Genomic DNA, 20,248 nt, shown 5'->3' with positions numbered 1-20,248 from the left:
CCAACCTGTCTGGAGTTAAAAAACGAACCAGCCCGTTAGGTTGCAATGGCCGAGTACAGAATGAAACTTTCAGGGCACAGACTGGTAAAACAGCCATGTTGTTGTATTACTATCACAAAATACGCACTTGAGCTATCAATTTAAACGCCAGAAGTATCACACCATTTTATAAACCGACACACCAACTTCATTGTCACAATCACCTGAAAACTAGAATTCATTGGTACATTCACTAGGGGCATTGCTTCTAATAAAAGAATTAACGAAACAGCTGATTTAATGGCGGTTTTACTTTTTTCTCTCTCTTAAAACTCTTTAGCTGTATTAAAGGAGGTAAAATTGTATAATAACGGAACTATCATTTTTAAACGTTTTGACGCATGCAAATATGTAAATATACCATACTTTTTTGTACACAATTGTAACCGTTCTCCTTAGCTCTATGTCAAATTTAAATAATTCTAAAACAATATTATTATTATTATTACTAGTTAAATTTATGAAATGTTTCTTATCACAAAATAATCTGTTGTCAATTTCATTTAAAGACACAAACAATCAATTTTTAAACAAAATGGACAACAACAATAACAACGTTGATGGCCTGTGTTTTTACCCGCGCAATAATTTATAACAAAGCACCCTTCACGGTAAATTTAATTTAGCATGCATTAAATTCTCAACTAATGAAATCACTTTATTTTATCACATTCTAGCGAATTAAAATCGTAAACAAAACGTTTATAAAATACAGAACATAATTATAACGGATGTATTATAGACGCTTTTAAAAAACATTGTAAAAAATAAAATCCAATTTACCTGTTACAGACAGACATACACACTGTTCAAATTATTATATAAGATTTTTACAGTTTTTCTACAATGCTAGGTATGAGTCAGCCCTTTTAGAGCGCGTCTGTTTAATTTTGACATGCTTTTATACGACATAAAATATTAAACTTTATGAAAGGAAATTCGTATTTTACTATGTTTTGGTCAATTTTTCCTCTATTTCATGTGTATTATTTTTATTATTCAGAATGTTTATACAAGATAGCCACTTCAGTTTGGGAAACACTTTTATCAATGTGCGTCCTGTGTTCGGAATGTATGTAAGCATACACCGACAATACTTACCCAATTTCCCTCACATGGCATGGATTGACCCGTAGCTGCGGTAAAGGTACTTGCTAAACATGCCCGCGCTGCTGACCGAACCACAGCCCTTGTGATTACGAAGCGAGCTCCATAACCACAAGGCCACGCACCACAAAGTAAAGTATTAAAAATGTGTAAAGTAATAAAAACAAAACAGTTTCTAGTGATTAGTATTGCAACTCCAACATGCTTCTATCAGGTAAACGATACTTCAGTTTCTTAAAGGTTTATGAGTTTTGATAATTAAAAATTGTCTTTCTATGCAGATAAGAACACTAGTCTAGGAGAAATTAGTTTTTAGGACTTGACCTCTCATTATGTGACAAACAGCAGAACAGTTAGCTAAGCAAAAAAAATCCAGCTCTCTTATAACATCGATTCCAAACTATTTTGTTAATAACTGCTTGTATATACAGTAAAGCCTCTTTACAACAGTCACTCCTCTAAAGCAGAAACTTTTCTTGGGAAAGGATAAAATGATAATTAAAGCCTCTGGTGTAGCAGACAATTTATGGTGTACATTTTTTTAAGGTCCCGATGGTTTTCCAAATAGACGCTTATTAGTACCGCGCCACATTTACTATTGTTGTCATACCTAATGTTGGTATCACAGGAATGGTCATTGGTTTCTCATCTAAAAGCAAATTATGTAAAGTTCTATATTTACACCTTTATAGTCGGACACGAATAAATGAAAAAAGTGAAGTTAAAAAAAATCAGCAAGAAAAGCAACATACCAGCGCATTTGTAGAGTTTGTTTATTTGATAAATATCTTGTTTACTTAAACCATTCTTTTTTCCCAACAATTTTTGGTTTTTCGGATCAACCGTCAAGATAATTAAAGCCTCTGGTGTAGCAGACAATTTATGGTGTACATTTTTTAAGGTCCCGATGGTTTTCCAAATAGACACTTATTAGTACCGCGCCACATTTACTATTTTTGACAATTATAGGGGAAAGAAGATAGACGCAATAATTCCAACATGACAGTTGCAAATCCTGGATGGATTTGCAACTGTCAGTATTTTTTAGAGAATTTTGATGACCATTAATATCAAGTTTTGATATATCCTTCTGTTTTTTCTTTTTTTAAGTTGCAAAATAACATTTATTTATATGCTACAGACAAGTATTTATTTGTCCATGCAAGAAAGATGCTTTTGTTAGGATGTTCAAATATAGCCACATTTAATGTAAGAACAGATATACAGTCACCTAGAAAGAACTTTGAGACGGATAACAATAAAATATAATTGATGTCTTTCAAGAAATTCAACAAAAATTACATTGTTTACGACACGATTTTTTAACCCATCTTGTTAAAGAATCACTTTTTGTTGACTTGCAATAGGAGTCGTATCTATCGCAGTGTGCGTAGGTGTCACTGCATGAAGGATCTAAAAATAAATTTTATGATGTATACAGCTTGCATTAATTTTCGGCGTAAAATGTTTCGGCGGAAAAACTTTCGGACACATTCTTTATTTCAGCAGAAAAATGTTTGGGAAAGATTTATAAAGTGTGAAAATGTATGGGTAGTCTTTTGAACAAATTTTAACCAAATTTCAAAAGTAATAATTACGGAAATTGACGCGAAAAGAAGGCTAGAAGCATTTATAGTAGACATATATTCAATGAAGATCAAAGAAAGGGTCATCAGGATCAGGATCAAATGTGAAAATAACAAAAATAATAAGCAATAAACTGCAGTTTTTATTGATTTTCTGATTATCCTTTATATAATTTCTATGCACTGGTCCTGTTTTAAAAAAATAGGAAAACTAAAATTTTCATACAAAAAAACTTTCGGCAGACACAAATTTCGAACAGACAAAATTTTCGAACAAGAAAAAATCCGAAAGTTTTTCAGTTATATTGTTATAACAAGAATAACAACAATAACAACAAAAACAACAATAACAACAATAACAACAATAACAATAACAAAAATAACAACAATAACAACAATAACAACAATAACAACAACAACAACAACAACAACAACAATAACAACAATAACAACAATAACAACAATAAAAACAATAACAACAATAACAACAATAACAACAATAACAACAATAACAACAATAACAACAATAACAACAACAACAACAATAACAACAATAACAGCAATAACAACAATAACAACAATAACAACAATAACAACAATAACAAATCAAACAAGTCATACCTAATGTTGGTATCACAGGAATGGTCATTGGTTTCTCATCTAAAAGCAAATTATGTAAAGTTCTATATTTACACTTTTAAAGTCGGACACGAATAAATGAAAAATATGAAGTTAAAAAAAATCAGCAAAAAAAGCAATATACCAGCGCATTTGTAGAGTTTGTTGATTTGATAAATATCTTGTTTACTTAAACCATTCTTTTTTCCCAACAATTTTTGGTTTTTCGGATCAACCGTCAAGATTGTCTTAGTGCCATGTTTTGCAAAAGTTGTATCGTTGTAATGCATCACGGATGAAAAGTCATATGGACTGCCTAGGCTGTCTATTCTATCATTTCCATATTTATTAAAGTTATCTTTCGCATCTAAATATTAAATTATTTAATGTATCTTGTTCAATTCATGGCAAATAGAACTAACAATGTACTTATACATAAATGATACGTCTAACGATGCCTCTCATAAGTAAACCCTTTCCATGTAGATAAGTTTTTCTAAATGCTTCCCCTTTATTTTTGAATTTGCGTGAATGCAGACACTGGACAATTGGGAAACCACGTCATAAATAAGGACATTTGACAATTCTTGAGAAAATGCAGAGAAGTAAACATTTGATTTTTTGAATATGTTCTGTCTACAGATAACTAATCCAACAAGTTTATATTGCAATCAATATGGAAAAATTCAAAATTATGTTTTGTAATTATTTGGTAGGTACTTATCTCATAGGGAAAGGCAAATCTTTACACTTTGATCGAATTATTTTTTTTAACATAAACGTGGCAAATAAATTTTAACAAAGTGAACAGGCGTTTATTCAGAAAAATATAAATACCTGTAGGCATGGACGTTAACTATTTTAAAAGTGAAAGCCTACCATTATATAATGAAAGTACTAATGCTAACATTTTTGGAATTACAACATTTACTTTATTAAAAAGACATGCGAATATTAGTATGCTATGGTCAAGCCAGTATTACTTACAATCCAACACGTTTTCCATTAATATTTTCACGTATTTATCTCTGTCGGGTCGACTTTGTTCGTGGTGGAAACCTATCAATAGTTATCAATAAATCACAGTATAAAAATTTCCTTACATGCAACCAGTCATTTTCCTGCTTTATCATGAAGTCAATTCCTAAAAATTTTTGACATATTCCGTTCCTCAATTTATGTTAAAAATCAGCAAAGGCGTTTTATAATGTAACTAACATTTTGTAATAACGGGAAAAATTAATATAAAGTTTTTACTGTTGTAAAGAAGTTGAATATTCTACCAAGAAATTCAAACAATATTTCCTTAATGAGATAGACCATTAAAATAAAATCGAAAATTAACAGTTGATTGACGAGAAAAGATTTTCGATATTTTATTTTTGATAAACAGTCTTCACAGAGCCAAGACGAATTTGAAATTGCTGCTGGTGCAGTTGTTATTTCAGCAACTACAAATTCAAGAAAACGTCGGAAACTTCGTGTGTGCACGAAAAAATGACTGCATGATACATAATACACGATCCAATCAATGCAAATTCGATAAATAGAGTCGTATGTATCCCGCTTTAAGTAGGTAGCTACTGCTAGAAAATGAATCTCACTTTCCATGTAGTATACGACGTGCTGTAATATGTTAGCGACCTACCAAGCGAATGCATTATTTCATGTATTGCAATGTTTTTGGTCCAACATGCCTTTCCTAAAGAAATTGTGTTTTTGCCTCCCCAGTAGCCAACTCTTGAAGAACATCTAAATGATGCAATAAATAAATAACAAATCGAACTCTAAGTAAAAAAATTTAGCTAAACAGATATCTAGAAAGCCGTTCGCACGATAAGAACATTGCTAATGATAGAGTAGGCCATATTTGAGGAACTCGTAAGAGCACAAAATACTATTGGAGATACTGCAGCGGTAAGAAAGGGAACTTTAAAAGCGATTTTTTGTCAAGTTTGTGTTACCATATTAATATCCCATTTATAAATAATTTACAATGCGTGCTTGCAAACTAAGAAAATTCGATACAGCTTTTTCAGATGAGATGAAAATTAGTGTATAAAATAGTAGCTAATGCGCTATAGTCACACAATAAAAACCAGGATTGTACTGCTCAATATCGCCCGAGGTTTAAGTGCCAGCCAAGCTTGTGGAAATAAAAATACTTTTTTAGATAAAAAAAGTGAACAAAAAGTTAGTTTAGTTAACACTCAAGGTGAGAATTCGAAACGGTCGGTTTAACAACAGAAGCATTCTAATAGATTTGGAGTTTCATGCCCATGGAATTTCGAATTATGCATAGTATTTCTCTGCTTAATTTGAGCGTCCATGTAGACAAACATTTTCATGATCAGAAGTTAGCTATTCTAAAACAGGAAAATGTTTGAAGTTGCATGTGCATCTTAAAGTGTAATTACAGCAAATATTGAGGTTTTGTTTTTGTCTAGCTAGCCAAGAATGACATAGGCTTTGATAATTTATAGGTAGACAAAACAGTTTATGTTGTGCAATATCGACTCGTCGTCAGGAGGGCTAAACCAATCAGAATACATAAAAAATCGTATAGTCCCCTTGTATAATAGAGAAAGTTACAACAAATTCCTATAAAATGCTTTTCTGGAAGAATTAAAAATTTACTCACCCTCCACCTTCGTAAAATTGGAGGTAAGCACGCTCGTTAGTTCTTGGAATAAATCGCAAACATGTGTGTTTATGATAGTCTCTAAAAGCATCTTCGATTACTTTTCTTGCTTTAGGAATGGTTTCTGCAAATTAGTGTAAATCATAATATTCATATACTGCAATAAGTTGACTTCAAATTAACTTTAAAGAACGTCACAATGCAAATATGAGACTTACTCAATCCAAACAAATCGTAAGCAATCAGTTTCGGCCATGGACGTCGAGTTGCAGCTAATGGCAAATCTCTATTAAATTCACCATTTTTTATGGCTGTCAATTGATCAGGAGTTAGGATCATATCGCCTTCAAATAGATTCGGATCTAAAATATCCAATTAATTTTGTATATAATAAAACGGTTTTAGACTAATCAAAAATGCTTCTTGAGTAGAAGAGTGGAGCTAAAAACGTTCTAAAAATTTCATTTACTAACTGTACTTACTACTCTGTCTATTAACTCTATTTAGGCCAGGCTTTTTGAGTATAGAATATTTTGGATTGTGGAATTCCCCACAATTTCAAGGTTTACTGTCTTTAACGAATTTGCTTTAACTTTTTATGATTTTTCTGAGAAAACGTGTTTTTATTGCTGACCTTAAAGAGCTCATGAAATTAGTTTATGTACAACTTAGTTTTCTAAATTGTTCTCTCGTAACTACGACATTTTTGGATGAGGCAATGCAGACAGTAATAATTGCAATGAGTTTCAAAACTTTGCAATGAAAAGTTGCAAAATAAACTCAATAATAAATGTCGCTAAATTTATTTTTATTGGGAGCATAATTACAAAGGTAAGATAATGGTGGAATCTACTTTCCGGTGGATGAACATGACTTGTTTTTCTTAAACTTCAGTATTTATGACATTACTACCAAGATACTTCAATAATCAACATTATCATAACAATTCAAATGTCACGTTTCGGCTTTGCTTGGCTATAAATAACCTTAGCTTTATAGTTAGATTTATTACAGCTACTTACCTTCCATTGGAGGAAAACTGGTCACTGTAGCAAACGACATGATAAAAAGAAACAAGAACCACATCTTTGCAGATATTCGCTCGAATAATAAATACTGAACGTTACTTTCTCGAAGAGTTGAAATTTATATGTCAGCTTTGTTCAGCTGAGAATGCATTAAATTAATTAAATAAAAATTAATGTCATTTTTTTAAGTATATTCTGAATTTTTTGAAATTTCAAGTAATGTTTGTTTCACCTGTACGATTAAAGCCTTTTTCTTAAACGACATTAAAATTAGCATTGAATTTTTTTTAATCTCTTTTCTTTCACTGCTTCATATTTACTTTTCGTCGTTGTCTGCATGTCTCTTTAACATTTAGCATAAGACAAAGGGAAATATACCATGGAGTTAAATAATATGCGTGCAAATTGTCAATTTTACTTTTACGATCAATACCATTATATTATCCAACTTATCGATACTAAATATAACAAGTCTAATGAGCATAAAAAAGAAATATAGACACGATAACGATTTTTAGATTTAAAAATAAATAAACGAGAAATAAAGGTCAAAAATGAATACACGGGAGAATAGTAACAATGACAATGTCTAACTGCCCGCTAAGCGGGCTATTGAATGTTGATGCTACGATAGCAGCAATGTTCACTTGACAGCCCTTTGAAATTGTATTAAGTTGTATTGGACTTTAAAATTCCGTTTTTCTCAATGCAAAATATATTCTCACTAACACAGTTGACTGTGGATACATTTATGGAACATCCACTTTTATTCAAAAGTAATACGCAAAATGACGCGTGGAATGTGTATACAAAAAAATTAAAAATGAGAAATAATGCTAGCTTTGTTCTTCTCCATACCAATTTATCAACTTGGGCAGAAGAAAAATAGAAAAGACCTGTTTTATGACAACATAATTCACCCGTCGATGGGCACACAATTTTTTAGAATTTTTTACCGCGTTGACTACAGTGTAGTGCTTAAATGTTGGGTTTTAATTTTGTTATTTACGTAATCAACCCTTTATTTCCGAAATGGATAGAATCACTCAGCTTTGCAAAATTGGCCCAAAATCGTTCTCAGGTGGTCTCATATTTCAATAATCATATATAATAACTACAATAATTTTAGTTAGATCAAAGACGCTGCAATTTTGTTACGCAATAAATTCGAAGAGCTACATTTAGTATACGCAAAAGACCCTCCGTATGGATCAGTTGGGACAAAGAGATCAGAAGCAGAACGTTGTCGCTACAATTTACTCGATTGTTTCTTGTATTAGTTCATTTGTGTTAAAGCCTAGCTAAGTAGGGAGACATCATAGTAAGTCATTTTCTCATTATGTGTTGCAGAGTCTGTCAGGTTGATGTATTTTTTGTATATTCTTTAGATTATCGTATGAACGTATGATACTTTAAAGTTGTTGTTAACATTATCCTCGGCTTAAAACACAGAACAGATTTACATAAAGTAGTCAAAGTATTGTAAACTAACTTGGGCTAATGTGCCTGAAGGACAACAACATAAAGGACCGTGAAAAGAAATACAGGTACAACAGGGAGAAGGTATATTAAGAAAACATTTTTCTATTCTGTGAAAAATCGAGGTTTTACGGCATAAAACACTTGACCGTAAAGGAACTTAAGCAGCGTCTTTTCTAACGTCAGATGGACGTTTCGCATACACTTGTCGATATGTGGCTCATCTCGAACAGAAATATCAATTTATTGTTTTGGTTAAGCCGAATGGTTACCTAAACGTGAATCGTTTTAGAGTGAATTAATCTACAAATTTATCTGCAAATGTTTGACGGTGCTTTATACAGTCAAAAATTTAATTCATACTACGAAAGATATCGGTGCATTTTTTTGCTGTAGCACTGGGGTCTAAGGATATGTTTCCGCATAGAAGGGAGTTTTTCGCATCCGGCTTAGCCATGATTTCGTTCGTTGGTTCGTTCGTTCGTACGTTCCTAATTAAAAAGACACAAGGTAGTAATCAGAATTTGTTGTTGTTTTGCATACGAAAAAATTACTTGGCACAAAATGAAAAACACGAGTTTGCGTGTCAACTGTGCTGCTACACTGCATCAATTTTTTTTCCACAAGTAAGTTCATTTTGAACACTTCTATTGACAAGAACAAGAGCAACTTATTGTATCGATTCACATAAATTTAAAAATTACAATAATTAGCACCATTTTTCTAAGCATTTTCGCTGTACATTGTTAGATACTGTATCAAGTCGACTACAAATTTTAATGTATACACCAAAGATTAAGAATAGAGTAAAGCTTACTCGAAAATTAAAACTTATTACAGAATTCAAGTACGTAAAGTATAATTCTCTTTAATAATGACTGTCGTCTGTCTGTTTGTAACCGTGTTGACCGCACACGAAATACCAGCCCCCTATCGCAGGGACGAACAACCCGTCGAAGCCCCGCTAGTGCAGGGACGAGTTCTCGCTAAATATAAGGAGAAATCAGCAGCGGATTATTAACAATCCAGCAGCTTTATAAAAAGTTATTGTTCATCAACTTTCCTTGAGGGACCACAAACTTATTGTGTGTGTGAGAAAAATTAATAACTTCAAATACGAATCAAAGACATTACTACGCAGAGATTACAAAGATTATGAGCCTGAGAAATTTAAGGAATGTGTTAGAAACATAATTGGGATAGATTATATGAATTTAATGCCGTTACACAATCGCTCATACACACTTGTGATGTAAGCGCACCTTTCAAAATAAAAACAGTGAGAGGAAACCCCGTTGCAGTAAAACTAAAAGTGAAGAAGACTGGGAGGAATATCGACATGCACGCGATAAATGTAATGGGAAAGTGAGGGAATAAAAACAGAAGTATAATCTAAACCTTATTCACGAAAACAAGTCTAACCCAAGAACATTTTCGGATGCTGCTAAAGCGGTATTTCCTTCTAAGTCAAAACTGTCTATGGGATCTTCGACTAAATCTAATAATAAAACTCTAGCAAACCAATTTTCGAAATACTTCAGTAACGTTGTTAGCGAGCTAAATTCTAAAGTTATTTCGTTCTCGAATTACGTATGGAGATATTACAAAAGAAAAGCTATACAAACGACTCAAATTTTCTCTTTCACAAATGTGTCTAAGACCTTTGTTGAAAAACAGTTAAAATCGTTCAAAAAGGAAAAAAGGTACTGGATCAGATAAGTTACCATCCGGAATGATAAAAAGACTGTAGCAAGGAGATATTAAATCCGTTCACGTATATAATACACTTATCTTTAAGAAGTGGTACAGTACCATCTGAATGGAAAGAGTGCAAGGATTATTTCGATTTTTAAATCTGGAGATGTCAAGAAACCTGAAAATTATAGGCCTATCTCGATCCTACCAAAATTTTCAAAGATCTTAGAAAGTGCTATACATACACAGCGATCGTCTTATCTTGAAGGTAACAATGTATTAAACAGTTGGCAGTTCAAATATAGGAACAATAGATCAACAGAATTAGCGTTAAACTTACTTCGTGATAACATCAGAACAAATATAGACAAAGGAGAAATGGTGGCTGCCGTGTTTATATATCTTACTAAAGCTTTTGACACGGTTGGGCATGGGTTTCTGCTCAACAAATTACATGAATATTGTATCGGTTGCGTGGAGCACGAATGGATTAAGAGCTATCTATTTTCTCGTCAACAATTGGTACTCCTGGAAAGACATTCCTCAATAATTCAACCACTATCGTCAGGTATATCACAGGGTTCCATTCTGGGACCACTATTATTTGTTCTGTTTTTTATTGACTTTCCTGAGTGTCTCTAATACTGCAGAACAGTTGTGTATGCCGATGATACTGTAATATATGTTGCTAACAAAGTGAAGGAACAACTTGAGCAATTTCTGGGTGAAGATCTAGTGAGGATTGCACGTTATTTTAATTGTAAAAAGCTTATCGTTAACGTTAAGAAAGGAAAAACAGAGGCGATAATGTTTAGTTTTGGAAAGCGTTTAGCAGATACTGCGGAACAACTAGATGTCTTTTATCGTGGACAATTAATTAACAACGTTGCAGAGTATAAGTATCTTCGCAGTATCGTTGACTAGCTGCTCAATTGTAACAGTAATTTCGATCAAACAAACAAGAAAGCAACGATTATGAGTATATTTAACTACAGGTGCTGCATACAGCATAATCACAATAATCTAACCAATTTTATCGTAGCATTTTTAAACTTCATTACACAGTTACACGGTATGTTTATATTTCTATGGAATGACAACGTAATAAAACGGCAGTTGTGAAATAGTAACCTTGTTAGAAACTATATTTTGTTGCACGTTTTTGTTCAATTAATAGTTGAATTTAAACAGCGTTGATGAAGCTTTTGTGAGACCTTTTAATATATTTTTTTTTTAATAAAAATTGCGATTCGTTAAAGATGTATTTAACGTAAAATCATCATAAACATTTGTGCTTTATATTTTACAATTACAACAAAACATTTTATATAGCCTAAATGTCTTGCATTAAGAACTTGAATTTAAAAAAATTATTATGAATGAAACCGTTTCATTGTTTTTTATGTTCTGGCACGTATAAGAGCAAATCGACAACGCTCACAATTGCACCAATAGCCAGCAGAACAACTCCAACAATCCCGAGGTAGAAAGAATAATCTATCGAATAAGAGAATTTTGCATCCTCGAATGGATTACCATGGAATACGGATTTTTTCATTGCATCTTCATACATTGTACCGCTCAATGTTTTAACTGTTGAGAGAGTTCGAGGTAATAAAGACAATCCAATAACAGCAAAAATAACTAAAAGAAAAAATGTATTTTCTTTAACATATAAACTTTTTAATATATCATTTATTAAAGGTAACATAAGATTATATAAAGGACTAAGCAAAAAAAAATAAAAAATGATTTAGCCGCTTTTTCCAGGGAATGTTCACAAAATTCGTATGCTATAATATTCGTGCACTATACGTGTTACCACAACAACAACGACTTCAAATTTTCTAGGAATTCCCCCTGGTTAAAAAGTCCGTTAATGCTAGTTGTATTTACGAGAAAAATAATAGTTAATTGCCTATAAAACCTGTTATTTACTTGTAAGTGAATTATATTTATATGCTGCATGATTTTGGTGTAAAAAGGTAACATCCTAAAGTAATATAAACACATATACCCATGTGAGTATATCTGGCTACCTAACTAACAAGATAATTCAGGTATTAATTTAATTCTTACTGTTCATTTATCGCAGGTATACCCCATGTTATGCTACATCATAATGAGTACATTAATACATCGAGGTAGAAATAAAGAAGGAGAATGAACTATTTTGTTTTTATTCAAATCATCCGTAATGCGATTAGTTGCAAACCTTCATTCATGTTGTCTTTTTAAATTCTAACCCGTGTCAGTTACAGCAAATTTCATTGTTCGAGAAATAATTGATATGCTTATAAGCATTGGACAATATTTTATTTTAAAATGGCTGATTTGCCTATTATGTTTTTTAGTATGTTTTCCTGCTGTCACACACAGCAGGAAAACATACTAGAAATAGGTCTCAGAAATTTTTAATAACTTTTGGTTCTATTTAGGAACTTTAAACATTAAATAGTTAGCTCTTTTTTTGCATTTTTTACTCAATCATACTCACAGTTTCATCATGCTACATTTTGTAAATCTTTGAGCATATTTTGCTTTATATAGAAGGTTAAAAAACTGGTTAAAAAATCTGATTTTATAAATTACGCAGATAATTAAAAATTGTTATGACAAATCACTCTCCCCCTGAGAGGGAAAACAATGCGACAGTTCTAGAATAGTCGTGCTTTGGTTAGATTTTTTTTTACATATAAACAAGAAATACGGAATTTTTTTTGTACAAAAGCCGTGAAATGACATCGAGCATGGAAATCCAAGGTCGAACCAATAGCAATTTGATCAGAGTTCTGATCCAGATTTAGAAGGGGTCAATTTCCTTCTTTAATTCTACCTTCATGATTATTCATACGCTTAATCTCTTTTTTTGTGTGTAGCTAATTGCCAATGTATTGATTTATCTCCTTCGTTGTTGTTGTTTTTTACATTAGGTACCACTTTTAAATTTTAAAATCTAATCTTTAAATCTAATCTTCCCTGCTTCTGACATAAGAACGCTGCGACCCTTATCTTTATATATAATCCCATATTAGTTTTACTTATAGATTTTTGGGCATTCTAAAACAAAAAAGCATGCATCGCATTTTAATGTAGTATAGATCCTAGATTGTGCTATGCATGAAACCATACCTGCCAATAAACAGACGATGACGATGTTGAAAAGCAGTATCTTCGTCCATTTTGTTTCAATGCATACTTTGAAGAACCACAGAAATGCTGCAAAAGCAGTAAAGACGGCAGCTGAAGTCAAACAGCCATACATTCCTCCAAGATCTAAAAGAAATAACGTATATTTGTAGCAATTTTGTTAAAGGAGTAACATTTCTTTTTTATTATTTTACATTCATTTTACATGGCTTGATCAGGTCTCTAACTGCCGTTACGGTATTATAGCGTGTTAAAATTAAATAAAAGAAAGAACTTTAGTTTTTCCAAATCATGTATAAAGAAATACATAAGCTTACCTTTCTTTAGATCCTTGAAATCTGAATATTGCGACATTGTCGTGGTCATATCATCATAATCATCGTAAGAAAAATCAAATGCATATTCCGGTTGCACATTTAATTCAAACTCCAATAGAAGAGATTTTAAACCAAAGTATGAATTTGTTTTCATGGTAATACCAGAATAATTAAATACGCTGTAGTTACCCATGAAGGATTGATTGGTAACTTTCTCAAGAATGGCTGTTGTGTACGTTGTAGTTGGAGCTTCAGTGCTTGTGCTTGAGCTAGTCATGGATTCAGAGGTTGTAGTTTCAGCATTGGCAGCTTCGGTGGTGGTAGCTTCAGTGCTTGTAATCTCGGTGGTGGTAGCTTCGATTGTTGTAGTTTCAGTAGTGGCAGCTTCAGTGGTGGTAGCTTCAGTGCTTGTAGCCTTGGTAGTGGTAGCTTCAGTGGCTGTAGCCTCGGCGGTGGTAGCGTCTACCGTTTTTATTTCGGGCGTTATAGTTCCGGGCGTTGTAATTGTCATAGTTGTAGTTAGATTTGCTTCCATCAAAATTCTCTTTTCTATATATGCATCAACAAATTTCTCCATGTCTATTTGAGTATCGCCTATTATCCAATATCTTGTAGAAACAGCAACAATAAAAAAAACTGCAGATATACCCAATACAGTTGCCCCAAGGAAAGAAATCAAGTTGAATTTAGCCATTTTGTTTTTTAACAAATTAATGTTGTATTATTCACCTTCATGCACTTATGTAAATTTTTTTGTGATCACTGTAAATGTGCTTCATTTATAATTAATTTCTTAATGAAGCAGAAAACATAGAATCAGGGGGTTGTCAGCATCATTTAAATTTTATATCGTCTGTGTTAGGGAGTTAAAAAAAATACATAGTTATTTTAAAGATATATTTTTTAAATTGTTGGTTAGCCAAACAACGAAACAAATTCGTACTTTAACTAATATGAAAGTATACAAATAAATTAAAATACAGTTCCGGTAAAAAGCTTTACCCCCGTCAATCTGAAAGCCAAAAGTTTCCCCAGCATTTGTTATTATGGGCTTACACTTCCTATTCTTTCGTTTACGCATTCGAGATCACGTTATAATAGATCACGTTATAGTAATTTGGAGGGATTTTACAAACAATGCAATAAAAATACTTCGTGCTGTTTGCTTAAAACTGCTTTGTCTTGTTGTTTCTCGTGCGATGCCTGTAATAGTTATAAAGATTCATTTTAAAAAGTTTTAATTTTTGTATATCTCTAATCTAGACATTTTTTTGACAATTGAGAAGTAGATTTTTAAGTTTCATCACAATCAAAAAGGCTTATAACCTTTATTATGGAACCTTTATTATGGATCATTACAGCAATGCACGGATGCAGAGAATCATGTTCCCAAAAGGTGAACGTGGGAAGCATTTGCAATACCTGGATTCCTATTATTTCATGATATAGTTTTTAATTGATTTTCTAAGCAATGTTGCACGTTTTTACAAGCAAACTTCCTGAATATAATGTCGCATATAAACATGAAGTCAATTTTGCTTTAGTAGTAGGTTTTTAGGGAGGATTTAGGTCAATTAAAGAAACGACATATTCACAGTCGGATATTCCCCTCTAAGCTGAACAATATACTTGTATTGTATGAGTAAGGGATCAACAATTTATTTAAATTAACCAATTAATAAGGGAATGTTTAAAAATAATTACAAAAAGATAGTCGAATTATAATTGTAATTACATGCAATTTCATCCTTGTCAACATTAATGCATAACAAATTACGTTACTAAAACTACTTCTATTAAATGTCAACTGTATCTATCGATAAAAAGTAAATTAAGATCAACTAGGACTTGATTTTTGTGCTAAAAAAAACAACAACACAACAGAAGATTAGTTTATTCACCCAAAATCTTAAAAGTCAAAACGTTTTCTTGTAAAAAGGGGCTTTATTAAAGAAATGATTGCGCTTGATAAAAAAGATTAAAGTTTTATTTGCCGTAACGTAGTGACCTTCATAATACAAAAAATTAAAATTCCTACTAAGTAGCCAAGGATGGCAAAAAAAAAAATTAACTAATTAACTAAATTGGAATGAACCATGGAGGTATAAAAGAACAGGAGATGATGCAACTCACGAATAGTTTTTTTTAAAGTCCGTTCAAATTTCCATCGAAAGCAGTGTCCTTTGAAACTATGCGAGATTGAAAGTTGCTTGGACATGCACAGATTTGGGGCATACTTGCGTTTGTTTACGTTTTTTAAAAGCTATTCAAATACTATTCCCTGAGGGCTGGGGTCTAACTGGCTTCTGAATTTTATTAGCCAATCATCTTTAGAGGATATATGTGAACATTAAAAGCACGAAAAAACTTCTGTATTCTTTAGAGAAAGGGGACTACATCAAAAATATTTGTTGCAAAAAAATGCTTAAAACATAAGAAATACGTGCGTCGTTGTAACTCCGTTATAACCATGGCACAGTTAATGTTCAAGAAAACGTCTCTGATAATTTCAAGTCAACCCATTGATGTTTGCACAAGTTATAGGCTTTTTATTTCTGACATAATTTTAAGCAAGATTTTTGTAAAAAACGCGGAATGTTTTAATTTCCACAATTATTCTTTTGTTTCATTTCTATGCTAAAGTTTTGTTTATTTGAGATCTCTTATCTTAAGAAAAAAGCATGTTTTTTAGAAAGTATCTAAAATTAACGTGTATTAGTTAGCCTAGAATAATTAGATTATAAGTGTAAAGAAGTGAAGGCAGAAATGTTTTTATAGAACGATGTACTTAAGATCCTGTAGAAGATGTCTCGAAACAAGCACCTCAGCTTGCAATGAATATTCAAAATATGTATCTTTGTTATCATTTTGAGATCGTGTAATTAAATATCTAAAAGTCAAACTTAATTTTTTTTTGTTTGGTTAACTCTTTTGTAAATATCGTGGTTTTGGATCGAAGTTTTTAGGATCAATGTCTTTATTATATCTACATTTAACACGAAAATCTAGAATAACAAAACAAGAATATAACTTAAGGTAAGAAATGAATGAAAAAGAAACGATTTTGGAATTAATGTTTGCGAAATGTTGCGAAAAACTTAAAGTTCGCATTCACATTTTTTTATTTCGAATTATACCTTTCTCTTTTTTTAATCATTTGAATTGAATAAAATTTACGCAAAACAATTCCTATTTGAGCTTACTAAATGAAAATTTTGTTTTCTTAATTTTGCACAATTTTCAAGGTCTTATTCACAAAGTTTAATTGCACATGCCTCTCTCCAACAAATGATTTATTACTTAACGTACTACAAACCAAGAATGCTTTTGTTTTATATCTGTCTTTGATATTTGGCGATCATTTTTTCAATACATGCACTACACAATTTACTACCTAAAGTTTCTGTAGGATATTGATTGTTGTCTTTATCAGTTTGTAGCACGTGCTCTCTGACGTTCCAACAGGATGTTAAGATAATAGTAATAATCAAAAAGCAATGCATGTTTCCGATTGTTTTGTCTGCAACTAAATGTAAAAAGACTTCAAATATATTTATTTTGTAGGTAGAAGCAAAAAGTAGTATGTTCCATAGTGTAAAAGTACTTTATCTAACAAGTACTAATTGACATTACCAGCAACAAAAGCACCTTGTGCAGACAAATTATGGTATAGAGAATTTTTTCCTTAAAGGTTTGCTGAAATTGCCAATTATGTCTCAAGGGGCTATCACATAAAAGAATAAGCCCGGCAAAAGCTGGCTCGGGCTGTCGAGACCTCACTTTAATTAACCAACTTGCACAAAACACAACTTGGTATCACATAAGAAAGGCAGATAAGAGCATGATTTTTAGATCTCTAATTGGTAAATAATATAAACAGTTGATGAATGTGTGTCCCCTTCTTTCCGCTGAAATGATTACAAATGAAAAAAAGGAACATGTTACATTGCCAACTGAGATGTCGAATCTCACAGAAAAAATTCCTTTAAAAGTGAGTATATTTCATTCATTCAATTCTACAAATATGTATTTTCAATTTAACAATGGTTAGTCAAAAGTGTTAACATTACACGTTATGGCATATAAAAATTCGATTCATTTTAGTCTGTAAACGTTTTCAGTTATGTCATAAGGATTAGACAGTGAGTTTGCTAAACAGGTTTTAAAAAGGAGATGAACATGAATCATGACAAACACGAAACAAAGCTGCAGGACGTTTTAAGGTATTTTATTTTAACTTTATATTGATAAGACTTAAGGAGGGTATGAAAAAAAATATATTGCAATTTCCCTGACGTTCAACTGTCTGTTAATCAGCTGCATAAGGAGTTATTAAAATGCTAATTAAAATGCTAATAATCGCAACAACATTCCGTAAGATAAAAAAGGAAAGTGCCTTAATAATATAATTAAGAAAAATTGAGATTCATTATTGATTCTTAAAAATTCTACATATTGAATTAAACACTTCTAATATATATATGTTACGAGGATGACAGAAAAAAACGAAAAACCAAAAGCAGTCGTAAAGTGCCCTTTAAACGCTTTCAATGTGTTAAAACTCAACTGCAAGCAACAAATGCTGTAGAAATTATAAAATCAAATTTATTTAGACATACCAAGAAAATGGAGAAAATTGTCACAGTGGAACAGTGAGAAAATGAAACCGGCCTTTTTTCTCTATAATATTAACGTACATTTTTCACATATTTTAAAACTGTTCGCTAAAGAAAGTTGCATCAATAAGCAACTTTATAAACATTTGGTCATTCGATGAGTGACAGTTGTTTAAAACTATGTACTTCATATCGACTATTCCAAGACAGACAAGTTATTGGGACGAGGACTTTAAAAGGAGAAAGTTAGTTATATACAGAAGATGTGTTACTCCCTTCTTCATCGCCTGATATTTTCTTTTATTTAAAAACAAAAGGATCGGTAATTAGTTGATTGTTATTGTTTGTTAAACAGTAATCACGGAATTACTAACGCCTATTTTAAGTTTTTTACCTATTATATTGGAAATTTGAAATTAATAGTGAAACACAGGTAACTAAAGTCAAGGAAGATATCTAAGACTATCTAACCCTAACATTCTTCATTTTCTCCTCTCTATCTATAGTATACACCGTTTACATTATGGATAGAAGTTTCCACGCTGCAATACTAAACTCTTCATATGATTGCACTGCAGTAACGTCCAATTTTTCTAAGTATAATGCCGCATCATTTGGAAGCTGCCACGTTTGATAACATCATAGGTTGGAATTCCTGATTGCGAGATAATTTGATTCTGTTCTATTTCAACAGGCTATAGAACCATCATTGCAAGACTCTTTCTAGAGCAAAGCAGACAGAACATTTCATTATAAAGTAACATTTTGAGGCCAATAGGGATAATTGCAGTATGTCTTTTAGTAATGTTGTCTTTAGGCTGTTGGCGCTTAGCTGTAAAAGGAAGATTTAAATTTGGTATCTTTATGCGATAGTATTTTTGTCTATATATACCGCGAATTTACTTCTCTACCTAGATGAACCATTTCTATCAGAAATCGCTCTGTTATTTTCTGCTACAAGTAGTTATGTTAGACATACGCAGGTAATTTTTAAAGTCAGTTTTTTTGGCACTCAGTGTCGAACGCAAATTTAAGAGCGTTCTTGTAAAATTTTTTGAATTGTCAAGTTTTTGTCCTGGAACTTAAGACTATTCGTCTGAAATGAAACTATATATACTCTGATGAGTAGGATATGAGAAAACCAGTATAAGAATATACTTACCTTTTGCATTTTTTACCTTTGCAGTTAAGTCTATTTTTAAACCATATGAGAGATACTGATTTAATTTTCTTTACATTATTTTATCGTATATCCTTCTTTCACGTTTATCTTGCAGATGAAACTTTTTCAAACGTTTAATGTCTGTTTCTATTTCATGCGCTTCGTCCTCACTATTTTGTCATCGAAAGAGAACGGGTCTAGGACTTCGATAGACGCATCTGGTAAAAGCTATATAACTGAGCGTATTAATGCGATGCGCTATAAACTATCGTTCTCCTAAACAGGACAAAGTTTCATTGGGTTCTATTGAGACCAAAATCATAGGAATTATCCAATGATTTTTGTCTCAATAACATTCTTGGACAGGGACATACTGGTAAAGACTTTTACATACACATGCACGAATACCTAAAAGACAGATTTTTTAAATTGCTCAAAGTGAAAGCTTGGTGTAATGCTTCGTATAGATTTCATTACAGGCGTGTTTTGGAAGGTTCCGCTTATGCCGACCGAGTTAAAATCGTAAAATATATAAAGTTGTATCGGACACTTCCTCTCTGGTTTCAGCGTGCTGGACGCCTGAAACAGAAGGTCGTTTCCGAGATACCTGTTAAATGTCAGCTCCATGTTTTGCGGACAGTTGAACGCAATCACTTCACAAAATACCTCGAAAGCTTCAGCCAATTTGACTTTTTTGAGCATCTTTTTGATGAATCTCTCAAAAGCTTGTAAGCTCATTAGCTTAACAAGCAGCAGAAGATTATTAAAAATTGGGAAAGATTTTTTGAATTAAATACCTAGAATTTTTTC

General features: G+C 32.0%; 2 protein-coding genes across 2 annotated transcripts; both read right to left on the bottom strand.

Annotated features, from left to right (window-relative positions):
- Positions 1–2,401: 2,401 nt before the first annotated feature.
- LOC130636740 (zinc metalloproteinase nas-6-like) lies at positions 2,402–7,118 on the bottom strand. Its single transcript, XM_057446574.1, has 8 exons — positions 7,014–7,118; positions 6,210–6,353; positions 5,992–6,115; positions 4,999–5,102; positions 4,338–4,409; positions 3,496–3,717; positions 3,354–3,392; positions 2,402–2,559 (listed from the first exon to the last, which is right to left on the bottom strand). Exons 1-8 carry the CDS (start codon positions 7,075–7,077, stop codon positions 2,435–2,437), a joined length of 894 nt encoding a protein of 297 aa, XP_057302557.1. The 5' UTR covers positions 7,078–7,118; the 3' UTR covers positions 2,402–2,434.
- Positions 7,119–11,159: 4,041 nt separating this feature from the next.
- LOC130636697 (uncharacterized) lies at positions 11,160–14,425 on the bottom strand. The gene is made up of 3 exons (XM_057446516.1): positions 13,661–14,425; positions 13,326–13,469; positions 11,160–11,837 (listed from the first exon to the last, which is right to left on the bottom strand). Exons 1-3 carry the CDS (start codon positions 14,352–14,354, stop codon positions 11,584–11,586), a joined length of 1,092 nt encoding a protein of 363 aa, XP_057302499.1. The 5' UTR covers positions 14,355–14,425; the 3' UTR covers positions 11,160–11,583.
- Between the last annotated feature and the right edge of the window lie 5,823 nt (positions 14,426–20,248).

This window comes from Hydractinia symbiolongicarpus, chromosome 1, assembly GCF_029227915.1.
Source record: "Hydractinia symbiolongicarpus strain clone_291-10 chromosome 1, HSymV2.1, whole genome shotgun sequence".
Lineage (NCBI taxonomy): Eukaryota > Metazoa > Cnidaria > Hydrozoa > Anthoathecata > Hydractiniidae > Hydractinia > Hydractinia symbiolongicarpus.
Note: the sequence above shows the minus strand (reverse complement) of the source record. Positions and strands in the feature narration are given on the sequence as shown.

Excerpts from the sequence above, each read along its gene's own strand:
- LOC130636740 (XM_057446574.1), bottom strand. The coding sequence starts at position 7,077 with ATGTGGTTCTTGTTTCTTTTTATCATGTCGTTTGCTACAGTGACCAGT. Across the intron at positions 3,393-3,495 it reads CAAACTCTACAAATGCGCTG|ATGAGAAACCAATGACCATT; the intron begins GTATATTGCTTT and ends ATTTGCTTTTAG. Across the intron at positions 2,560-3,353 it reads TCCTGTGATACCAACATTAG|ATCCTTCATGCAGTGACACC; the intron begins GTATGACTTGTT and ends ATTTATTTTTAG.
- LOC130636697 (XM_057446516.1), bottom strand. The coding sequence starts at position 14,354 with ATGGCTAAATTCAACTTGATTTCTTTCCTTGGGGCAACTGTATTGGGT. Across the intron at positions 13,470-13,660 it reads TTTCAAGGATCTAAAGAAAG|ATCTTGGAGGAATGTATGGC; the intron begins GTAAGCTTATGT and ends TATTTCTTTTAG. Across the intron at positions 11,838-13,325 it reads CATCGTCTGTTTATTGGCAG|TTATTTTTGCTGTTATTGGA; the intron begins GTATGGTTTCAT and ends TTTTTCTTTTAG.